General features: G+C 38.4%; 1 protein-coding gene across 1 annotated transcript; it reads left to right on the top strand.

Moving 5' to 3' along the window:
* Positions 1–1988: 1988 nt before the first annotated feature.
* tmem267 (transmembrane protein 267) lies at positions 1989–8938 on the top strand. Its single transcript, XM_022769534.1, has 3 exons — positions 1989–2060; positions 3898–4362; positions 5776–8938. Exons 2-3 carry the CDS (start codon positions 3955–3957, stop codon positions 6109–6111), a joined length of 744 nt encoding a protein of 247 aa, XP_022625255.1. The 5' UTR covers positions 1989–2060; positions 3898–3954; the 3' UTR covers positions 6112–8938.
* Positions 8939–12467: the final 3529 nt, after the last annotated feature.

A 12467-nucleotide genomic window follows, 5' to 3' on the forward strand; every position in this document is an offset into this window, starting at 1 on the left:
CCACCAATTGTGTGTTGGCATTTAAACACAACACAACAGAACACACTCATAGGCACTGACATCTGTGAAGAACTGGAATCGTGGCCTCATGTTGCCATTCAACACAATCAACATCGCTGTCCAAGATTTCTGCAAAGTGCTAAACTGTTACTCACTGCAGACTGCAGCCTCATTCTCCAAATCATAGCGATTGTCGTGATTACATTGATCTTGTCACTCTTTTTAAGAGGTGCAGCTTATCTTTGAACAGATAAATGTACAGAGTGTTCAGCAAACTCAAAATCTGCCAGCTCGGTGAGTCACTTTGTGTCCTCCCTTAGAAATTGACACAGCTTACCGGGAAGCTGAACAACATGATCTGGAACATTTCATGATAGGATCATGTTTTTTAGCCTCAGGTTTCCCTGGAGAGGGGACAGGTCATTCCAATTACAAAGTGGCTGTGGTAACCGCAGCTCCATTCCAATAAATCAGTAATCATAGGGCACTATGGGAAAATGAGGTTCAAACTTACACAAGATCACTAAATAGACACTGTCAGAGGGCAGACAGAGCACAAATGGAGAAAAAGCAAACTCAAGATTGAATTTGAAATTCTTAATGACTACCTACTGAGATACGGTAAAGAGAACCAGGCTCATTAAAGACATCCCATTAAAAGGAATTAAACTTGTCTGTACAGATATGATCTTGGATGTTTAATAGAGACATTATTAAAATTGGATTTTAGGTGAGTGGTGAAATTTAAATTTATTGCATGGCAAGTCTCAGCGTTTGAACTGACATACCTATTTAAAAAACGCTCCACTCAGCAGGTTCCCCTAATTTGAAATATGGGAACCAACATCATCTGCCAGTCAGGGTTCAGCATTAGGATTATTCTGCCTGTCATGTATTGTAACTAAACCAGAAACCACATTTATTTGCAAGATGAACAAATATGACATATACATTATTGTACATCTCAAACACATTTTGAATCTATAATCCTGATCAGTGTTAACTATTGTGAATGTAAGAGGAGACCCAGACAGTGTGAGTCACTTCACAATATTCAGTCCATGTTATTCAGTTACAGTAAGTAGTCAGTTACCATGGTTAGTGCCTGCCTAGTCAATTGTTTCTATTCTGTAGTCTCTTTCCCTCTCTAGTGGTGCTCAGAGAAACTGCAGACTTAAATCTATCATCTATCCATCTCTGATTGCTAATGCAAAAATCACCTCTCATACCAGAGGATAAGTAGCCTACATTAAAAATAAATCAATGACCATATCAACAATTTCAATTTCAGTATTTGATTCATTCATATACAGTTAAGTATGAATTTATTGTAGATAGGAGTGGGTCCAAAATAATTTTCTGATTGTTACTTCCATTGGTTGCTTTGCGTAGCTGTGATAAATGTTTGCTTGTAGAGGAATTGTTTCAGTTGCTTTTCCACCTTTGGTTAAACTTGACCAGATATAGAAGTAGTAGTAGAAATAGTATGTCATAGCATAACGGTGTTTGTTTTTTTCCTCAGTTTATCTCGGTCTATCCTGTGCAAATTATATACTCCAAAAGGGAAGATGCTTCACCTACTTGAATAGTTCCAACATCATGTTTAACTGGAAGTTTGAAGTTCTGTTGCTTTAATATTTGATGTGGCTATCACCTTAAGCTCTCTATTCCAACCACAATGGTCAAGAATGAACTGTAAACCTATCAACATTAATGCCTTTGAGTGAACAACAAGATTATATTATAACGTTCAGACACAGCACCAGTCAAAGCCCATAATGCCAGACAGGTATCTTAAAACACAACTAACAGCGGACAGTAAGGAGATCAAACAGGATGTTGGACTAAATACTGCATTGGCTACAATATTTATCATAAATATTTCAAGTAAGATTGATTAAAGACATTTTAATAATTGGATCAGACCACAACCTTCTCAAAGACTGAATCTGGCTGTTCCTCCCATGGCCGGTGGGTGGCAGCAAAGCGCCGCCGACCTTGAACCGTACCACAAAACACAGCAGAAGAAGTGTGGGCTATAACCAATGCGGGGCAATGGGGTGAGTATCGTTATATTTATCAACCGGTAGCTCAGAAATGCCATAGAAAGCATGCGAATTAGCCAACATGCAATTGAATTATGTGTTTTAATTGTGAGCGGAGCGTGTCATGTTGTGGAATACAGGTTTTAGTATAGCTAACCGTGAAAACTGCTGTCCGCCTACACAAAGCAGCATCCTTCACTGTCACAGTTAGCTAGTTAGCTGCTAGCTAGCTGTCATCGTCGGTGATGATATTGTAGTTCGGTAAAATGAGGTTAAAAAACGTGTCTTAATTTTTAAACGCTCTAACATTTAACCTGTCACTATCAGACGTATAAAAATTATGTTAACCATAGTTAGCCTCGCCGACGTTACAAAAGATGCGGCAGGTTAACCGTTAGCTGCCAGCAGGTGACAAAATAAGCAGCTAATTAACATTTAATATACAGGAGCGTTTTTTTTTTCTTGAAGACATAGAGACTTTTTTGAGATGGGATGAATTCAGATAGACTGCCCTTTGTCTCTGTCCTACATTTCACCCAGTTGCGTGAGAAACAGAGACCTATTTTCACATCCCCTCTGGGTTTAAGGCTCCATGAACAGCGGTCTCCCAGATGAACCCGTTATGTTTGGATGGAAAGTGAGGAACTGGAGTAACGTTAGAGAAATGTTGTCTCAGGCTTTTTGTCCTCAGCGTACATGAATCAAAGCAGTTTAGAGAATGGCTTAATTATGATGCACGACCAACCTTCAGACCAGGGCTGCTGTGTACATTTACAGTGAATAGCAACACAGTCACAGTATATAATGGTATAATAGTAATAATGGTTGGTTATTATGTATTTAATAGTGGGTACCCACTATGTAGAGGGTGGACAAATAATTGAAACAGTAATAATACTGTTTCACTGTTTCAATAGTGGTAGAGCCTTTTGCATATATTATTTGTACCTTTGTGCCAAGCACAGTTAGTGCAATGGACACATGGCACTTACATATCTCCATGCAGGGAAGTTTTATTTATAGAAGTTGCAGTAACAAATGCACATCGGTGTGGTGCTGGTGATGTTTTTGTTATGTAATGTTTATCATCTTTATTTGTGAGAGTGAGACAAAGAGTATTTCCTCCCCCAGTGGGACAATGGAATTTATTCTGATTCATTTTATTCTATTCTTGAGGCATAAGCACATTGTCAAAACCTCATGGGAGTGTATTTATTGGCTTCACAACTGATTTCTTTCATTAAATGTGGGGGTGATCAAAGTGTTACTAGCAGATACTGTGCTGTGGTAGATAGTCACACAATAATGTAGGAATTACAGTTAGAAATTAGCTTTTCGGGAAAATGGATTAGAGGAAGAAACCCTGTATGCAACAATACTGACGCAAATTCTTGGTTCATCTCATTGTCTTCAACCTATCTTAACCACAGTTTATCTCAGCCATTGTGGTTTAATAACAATGTGTAGGCTAAACCTGTTTGCAGTCCTTGCACTCATTAGAACTGCAAAAGCCATTTAAAAACATGAATGCAATTCAAACCTAATTGGCCAACAACAAAACATTACATACTAGTCTAATGCTCCAAGCAGAACATTATACAGAGGCGCTCCTCTTCACAGCACTTTGTTTTTCTTTTAAAAAACTGTTCGTCTAGTTTTACCATATGCTTTTTCGGTGCATATACATTGTTTACACATCGGCCCAAAGAGCTTCAGATGGCTTAATCCAAGTGAGTTATATCTGATGTAAAGTGCCAATATAGTGCTCCTCTCTCACTTGCCTTGCAACTACTACTACTCTTCTTCACTTTCATTTTATCTCATAAACCCCTCTCCTTCTTTCCTTCTCCAGTCTACTTGATTCTTGCTGACCTCCAGTGGCGATTGGCCCCCACAGCCATCTGTCAACATGCAAGGATTCTACTCCAAGCTCGACTCCTCCCCCTCCTTATCCCCATTATTGGGGGTGGGCCTTGGGGGAGACAGCGCTCCTGTACCTCTAAGCTTGGCTGTGGAGACGGAGAAAGCCCAGGCCCTCCTACAGACATTCAGCTCTGCCTCCTTGCTGGCATCTGCAGGACTCGGTATGTTCTGTGTGGTGGCGGACCACGCCCTCCAGCTGTCGGGCATCCAAAACCACCTGTGGCTGCGTGCTGCCCTGGACAATGCCACACATGGATTAGTGGGGCTGTGGTCATGGGCGGTTGTTATTGGACTGAGGAAAAAGAGTGATCTGTATGAGGTGTTGCTGGCCGGTCTTCTGGCATCAATCATAGACCTGGATCACTTCTATATGGCTGGATCCCTGTCACTCAAGGTAAGACCTGCACCCAACCCTGAGGGCTGACAAATCTGCAGTTTCTCCAAACTCTAAAAAACTCTATAACTAATTCATATCAATTTTGCATACTGTCCATGCTGCAGCATCAGGCCTTCACATATATTTAGAGTCTGCATAATGCTGTAACAATAATGCATAATAATGGTTTGCCTGGTTGCAGCCATCTTTCCTTGGAGAAATATTTCAATTTTCTTTGATATAATATACCAGACTTTATTCACATCATTTTTTAACCAATTCAGGGAATTTGAGTCATCGGTAAAGATGTACAGAAGCTTCAGAAAGTATTCACACCCCTTCATTTCTTGGTTAAGCGCATACAATGGATCAAGGCTGGGTCCTCACCATAGCGGCCAGGATTCAAATGCAGCCTGCGCCCTTTGCTACATGTCATATCATTTCCCCCTCTCCCCTGTCGTTCCTGTCAATCTCCACTGTCACTATCAATAACAACAAAAAAAGAAAAAGAAAAAAAAAAGGAACGAAAAAAAAAAAGGCACACACCTGTGTGAACGGAGTCACTCCACGGTCACTAACAGTACTTCAATAGTACGCTGCAGAGATGGGAAAAACCTGCCGCAAGGACGACCATCTCAGCAGCAGTCCATCAATCAGGCCTTTATGATAGAGTGGCTGGATGGAAGCCACTTTGAGTAAAAGGCATGAGACAGCCTGCTTGGAGTTTGCCAGGCAGCCTTTTAAGGACTCTGAGAGCATGACGAAAAATATTCTGTGGTCCGATGAAACAAACATTCTAGGTGATATAAATTACACATTTTTCTAGAGATCACATTACAGAAAACTTGGAGGATGGATGAATTATTTTCAACTAATGAGTCAAAAACTACATCTCTGTCATACCACCTTGCAGATTTGGAACATTTTTATATGTGCGCTCTTTTGAAACATGTTCATTGACAAGTTTCCAGTCGTTTCTCACAGAGCAGCAGTAAGGCATTTAGCTTTTATTTTTAACTTGTGTGTGAGTGCAGAATTGACATAAGGAAGAAATGCAACTCGTTTGCAAAAGTTCAGGCTTTTTTGGGGTAATATATAAATAATAATAAATAAGTAATTGTTTAAATTGCACTGAATACAAAGTGGGGTCCAAAAATCTGAGACCACTTTCCTGTTCAAGCGAATGGGAAAGTGCTCTCAGACATTTGGACCCCACTGTATTTGTAAAGCAATTACATGTGAAATAGTTTGTCTGTTGAACAATTGCCTTTAAAAATCAGATGGAAATCAGGAAAAGTGCTGATCAGTATTGGGGATTCAACTCACAGTTCTGCAGAACTCGTTCAGTAAAGGGTTGGGAATAATAATATTTGTAGATTGCAGAATGTTATGGTATTGCAACTGTCATTCCCTCTCCCTCTTTGCTTCCAGGCTGCTGTGTCTCTCCCTCAGCGTCCTCCTCTACACTGTTCCTCTCTCATCCCCGTGCTCTGTCTCTCCCTCCGCTTCCTCATGTGGATCGGACGCCTCAAAGATGCTTGGTGCTCCTTGCCGTGGATGCTTTTCATTTCCATGGCGACGCACCACGTCCGGGATGCCGTGCGCCACGGATTGTGGGTGTGCCCATTTGGCAACACGGCACCAATCCCCTACTGGCTGTATGTCAGCACCACGGCGACCCTTCCTCACCTTTGCTCAGTGCTCATGTATCTGACAGGAACTAGAGATGTGATCTCCACCAAACACGGGGTGGCCATCGATGTTTAGAGGCCACTGACTTATGTCTAATGCCCAACATCTAATGCTGATCTTTTATGGATTGCCTCTGGGAAAAATGTTCTAAGCTGTTTGAAACAACTTTTAAATACTGGCAATTATGTTTGCAATCCAAGTCGTATTAGTGGAAAGACTACACTCAAAAGATCAACTTGACTATTTTTCCAGCTTAGGTGTGGAGAAATCTGTCAATAAAAGTCTTTTTCTGATTTCTTTCCAGTCACAAGGCTGAAGAAACAATCACTATATGATAATAGAAAATAAAAAAAAAAAAACACTTAAAATCTAAAAGTTTGGGTTCCTTGAAATAACTAATTAGCATTTCAAAAAGAACGTTCCAGTGTGAGTGCCAATCACAATTTTTTTTCCCCTTGTAACGTGGAAATGTTAAAGAATGCTGTTCACGCATCTAGACTGATGCTGATCTCTAATAGCTGTCTTAGGTGTTTTCAGAGTGACCCTTTAAAGCTTTGACATATCTTTTTGCAGAGGCTTGCTTGCTGTCTGTTCATCTATCCAAACCCAAATAAGCGACCCAAAACTTGGTCCTCTTGGAACTCTTATCACTTTAACTACCACTGTCCATCCTCGTCCTAAGAACACTCAAGGAAAAGTCAACCAAAGGTTAACCACAGGCTGTGTGACACTGGCACATTGTTTGCAGTGTCACTTTCTCCCTCAGTGCATCCAACACTATGTTACCACTATTATTCCACTGTGCATTTAAAGTTGTTCATCTGCCATAGAAGTGAAATTCAATGTAATGTAGATTGATGTTTAAATCGATACCGCATTCCATTGACTTATCCACCATTAACCACTGCAAAACAATAATTGTCATCTGTAGTGTCATTAAATGCAACACCTGTCCCCTCTCATTGTCCAGTCAAAAACAACTTTCCCTACAGATGCCAGTTTTTGGATGTCAGCGCTGCAGCAGTGGTTTTCAGTGCCAAACATGTCAGCCACAGAGATGGATGACAATTATGGAGTCGCTTAGCGTGGTGGTAATCCTTGTTTGTTTAGAAAATTTGGCGCATCTTGACATGGCATTGGCATTGTTGGATTTAGCTGACTTTAGTTTAAACCAAAGCACCATACTTGTTGGATAAAAAAGGTTCCTTTACTGTGTCCATGGATCAACCTAGAAAGTGAGACGTATGTTTCAAGAGATACTTTGCTGAAGATGCTACAGTTGAGATTGCTGTTTTTTTGAAGTATTACTATTATTAACAACACATTTTACACTTTCAAACTGGAAATTCCATTCATTGTGTTAAATACATTTACAACTTTGGCTCTGTTGTTACAGCAAAAGCAACGTATGAAATAGGACACATGGTTTTGTATTTTAATGTTATTTTGAAAGGCGTGTGGTTTCCCAAGTGACCTCTGTTTTACACCAACTGCAGAAATGATAAGGGAAATGAAAAGATAGTACTAGAAAGATGCTGTGTATTTATTTTTAACACTCAAGGGAATAACTTGTATAATTGTGTTCATTACAAGTAATATCTTTATATTACATATTAACTTGCTGTATTTTGTCCTATTTTTTATGCTACTGTACTTAAATGATTGACACTGTACAGTACAGTTTACATGCTGGAATTCTCATTTGGCTTTTCAGTGGTGAAAACATGAATTTGCAGAGGGATGCGGACTTTCTACTGTAATAATATATAAATATTATAATTCACTAAGTCGCAAAATATTTAGAGGCAAAGTTATTACACTGTTTTAGATGTAGATGAATCACACACATTCCTTAACAGTATTCTTAATACTGTGTTTTAAATAATGCAAAATAATAATATGTTGTAATAGAGTGGATTTAATGGGTTTTAGAAACTTGTATTATTTGAATGTAATTGACATGACTTCAGTATAAAGGTTTGTAAAGGTATAAAGGTTTGTAATGGTCTGCATCTATATTTTCCATCTGAGACAGGTTTAAGTTTATTGCTGGAAACTTCAAATCAAAGCTTTGTGAAATATCAGCCACAACAACTGTTTTAATTTCCAACAGATTCCTTCATATTTATTTCTCCTCGTGAAGCTGGTGCTTGTTGATTTAAGTTGCAGTGATGCTTGATGTCCACTAGGTGGCAACAGTGAGCTATAGTGATTCAAAGTGTTTCACTTTTGATTATTATATTATGTATTTCTCTCTGTTAAGTTATTTAGGGTGAAGAGTAGAGAAGTGGAATTAAGAGTCGGTGCTCAAAGAGTCTTGAATTTGAAATGAAATAGAAAGATAAAAGAAAGAGAAAACGAATTTGGTACTCATCAGGTCCTAAAGTTTGCACAGTGTGTTATAGAAAAAATCCCTGGTACATATGAGTTTCATTTAAAAATGTATTTTAATTGTTTTGGTATTTTACAGGTTGTTTTGTTTTTGTTTTGATACTATTGCACTATCATCCGTCTTTAAATTATTTCTAACTCACGTCTGCGTTATAAATGATGATGATAATGGCATGGAAAGGAATTGACAGAGTCCAAGAGTTCACATAAGCAACTTTAACAGTCATTAGCACTGTACTGTACAACAGCTATTTAACTGAAAGTGACTTTTAGAAAGAAAAGGTTAGGACTAATGTGAGAAACCCACATGGAAGCTGCAGTCCCATGATCTTTTACTGCTGCTTATGTTTACAATGTGACTTTCATTAATGGAATATTATGTTGAATTTTGCACATTTTATGTTTTTTATGTGTAAATTATGTTTTGTATTATTTGTTGAATATCGTTTTTTTTTGCAGTTTTGTTTTCAATTGTAAAAAAAAAATATAGATAGTAACAAGATAGTTTTAATGTAGTGTTCTTTTTATCTCAATAAAATATATCGTGTATATATATTCCATGTTATTTTGCATCAATAATACATCTGCGTAGTGGTATAGGAGATTATAACTAGTATAGTGAGAGATTTTACATCATGTCATCGTTAGTAAACATTTTGATGTACAGAATCAGGAGTCTCAGTTCAGCGTTTTGTCCTGATATGCAATCAGAGATTGCTTAATGTCAGTATGAGTCCACTGTAGGAAATGGGCAGAGTTGCAAATTTATTCACTGACCTCATCCTCAGTATAGACAAAAGCCATGTATTGGATATGAAATGTTATTCCCCGTGCCTCATTTCATCACCACAGTTAACAGCTATTGGAGGGAAAAAGGTTTAACAAACTTAAACAAAATGTATAAATTCGAGATGACCTGTTCAAGTATTTGGGAACCTTGAGCCTTGAGATCTGTTGCTCTCGCAATTTACAGAAAAAACAATCCGGCTACACCACGCACCCTACGCTGAAAAATTACAGGTAGCTACTTCAAGGTCAAGCAACGATGATCAGCTATGTGAGTCATGTTTTTATCAAGGGAAAACAAACTGTGCCAGTTCATTTTATATTTCAATGTGTATAGACTAATTAGCCCTGTGTAAAAGAAGAGACATCATAATATTCCTCTTACAAATGAAAGTTGAATTCATAAGCAATAAAACACCCTTACTCAGTTCAATGCTGACAGTACTGTGTTAGTTCACTGACCGTGACTCCTCTCTACATGTGCTAATGATATTTAAAGCACCATTGTCTTGTTATTGGGCACAGTGACTGCTGTTGAGCCAAAGTTACACTTCAGCTGCTGAGTGAGGACTTAGTGGATTGCTCTTAAAACCATTGTGCTGAGCTGTTGTTCGCTAATTGGAAATATCCTGATCACAGCAGGAAGAAAGACATTGGGCTGATTCATATTTGCCATTCCACTGAATGAAGTGAGATTTTTTTTTATTTTAAAATCAGTTTTCACAGCTTTCTCCTTGTTCTGTGCCAACACTTACACCCTCCACCCTGCTACTGTTATTCTGACCACACCAGCAAAATGATTGTTGGACATCATCTGACTGGTTATTCAGAAAAAAAACAAGTGAGCATAAGTTTTCTCAGCAAGGATCTCCTCCTCATCTGCAAAGACATGGAAGTGGTCCACCTGACATCGATGATGGCCAAGGGAACAATAGACAATACACTCCTGTGATTTTCAAACTTGGACGCTAAATATGCTGAAGCCTGCATGATAACATGTTTGCAATATGGCCAGGGGAGCCAGAAAACCAAGGCAATCTCAATCCAGTTAAACATCTAAAAAGACTCTTTCACAAAGAACAAAAGGCAGCTTGAGCATTTGGGATTCATCAGACACTGTCACAATCACATAATGGAAACTTTCTAAAAAAAGAAAAGAAAAAAAAGAGAAAGACTGCTACAAGAAGCAACATGCTTTAGGGGAAACTTGGTCAAGTTTCTGAGACTCGAGCTCAAATAATACAAACGGCATGATAAAGTCGGTCGGTCATCAATGGCTCATTTGTTCAGAATAATTTCTTTTTTTTTTTGCACCATTTAAGTGTTTCAGAAACCAGACAGTTGACATTTATCACCGGAATTACAACCAACTAAAGACTAAATTGTGTCGCGAGTATTAGAGCTAGGCCTTCGACCAACCGACCGCGTTTCAGAGCACACAAACACTGTAAACACACCTGTTACCTTCCCAGCACGGTGCGGTTAGACTAAAAACACTGCTGCTACACCTCCCGCTGAGAGTGAGCTGCTCATTGTTTTAAAAGCGCAAAGTCACCGACCCGAAGCGTCGCTGACACAAAAGCTTCGACACCAACCCAGGGAAGAGACGTGACGGATCCATTTTACCTGTCTGTACAGCAGCCAACAGCTCACTCTCTCCATCTAGCCCGCACCAGTTTAAAGCGTGTGCAAAATACTGTAGCAACACTCATAAAGATATAAATGCTTAAACCGTTGTCAATATTGCCAGGCCTCACAATCATACGCTCAGATTCTCCACAATTCAATTTTTAAGTTCATTTACAGAAACCATGAGCACAAAAGTACAATCTATCAGATTTACCAGCATTGCAAACCAGCAACATGACGAAAAGGGGTTATCCTACCTTTGAAGAGGTCCTGAAGTCCAATCTTCTGTCTTTTCCTGAATGATTTATATTCCTTTAGTCCACAAGAATACAACGATCAAAATAATTTGATTTTATTCCAAGTTGTGAACATTGTCATATGAAGTCCATTGCAGACTGTCCATTCAGTTTGCCATCTGTGCTGTGTCTACTGTCTGTCTGACTGACTGAAGTCTGTGATCTACTAGTTTAGACCCCTGGAAAGAAAAAAGTAAACCCCATGGGATCTGGTCTAATTGAGCCTTTGGGAAGGCCTTGGGCAATGATTCTTGGTCCCACCCACTTAGAATTACAAGAGAATAATTATTACATAAAGGAGATTAAATATAACATTTAAAATGCTGATATGGACCCTTATGGGTCCCAATTGATTGTCACCAATGTTTTAACCAACCAACTGACAGAGAGAGGCAGGAAAGCAAAGTTTTTTTTAATGAACACAGGTGGCTTAAGGTGAAGGCTTCCCATGTTCAAGTGTAAACAATTAAAGCTATTCTTATAAGAGAAAACCACTGGACAAACCTGGCTATAAATTGAATACCAAATGTAGTGCAAATTTTTTTGTTTTAAATTATTGTTTTAAACGTGCACAAGGCTATTTGAATTTTATTTTCGGAAATTAATGCCAAATTAAAAATAAAATTTTAAAAAAAGTTAACACAGGTGGCTTGAGAAAGAGAAATGAAAAGCCCAAAAGCTACAAGTGTGATAAAATAGTATTTATTTCACAGAAACATACAAGGACAGGGAGAAAAAAACAGCTTATGGTGATATCTGTCGTACACATAAAGCAAAAAAAAGCAAAAAAAAAAAAAGACTATGTACATCTGAGAATGGATGCCTGAGTGTAATTTGAGTTGAAAGAACTAAAACTAACAGGCTCCATCTGCTATCACATACTGCAGAGGAACATGGACAGACTGAGAAGACCACATGTGTGTCCACAAGAGAAGATAATAGAGGAAACACCACTAAAGTGAAAGAGAAAGGTGGCAATTGATAGTTACACACTGTGCAGAAAGAAAACAAATCACTTTGAACCTCAAAAACAGGATGGAAAACAGTCACGGATACTGCACATTCAATGCAACGCATACAATTCAACGTGATGGATGGTCTATATAATCTAACTTGAAAATGTACTTACATTCATTCAGTACTAGGATATCTATTGCCAGTTTTCAAATCCAGCGTATACACATGAATAAACGTATTTAATTTTGAATTTTAGGTTTTGTTGATAGGATATTTTGCAGTATGCAGATTTTTTTTAAGTTTACACAGACTCTAAAAATTCTGATAATTTATTCTTTTGGAGCTACAAAGGACAAACACATTTTTCTCCAA

The sequence above is a fragment of the Seriola dumerili genome, unplaced genomic scaffold (assembly GCF_002260705.1).
Source record: "Seriola dumerili isolate Sdu_G_001 unplaced genomic scaffold, Sdu_1.0 BDQW01003326.1, whole genome shotgun sequence".
NCBI lineage: Eukaryota > Metazoa > Chordata > Actinopteri > Carangiformes > Carangidae > Seriola > Seriola dumerili.

Bases quoted from the DNA above. Each gene is read 5' to 3' on its own strand.
- tmem267 (XM_022769534.1), top strand. From the start codon at position 3,955: ATGCAAGGATTCTACTCCAAGCTCGACTCCTCCCCCTCCTTATCCCCA. The intron at 4,363-5,775 runs GTAAGACCTGCA...CTTTGCTTCCAG, and splicing joins CTGGATCCCTGTCACTCAAG to GCTGCTGTGTCTCTCCCTCA.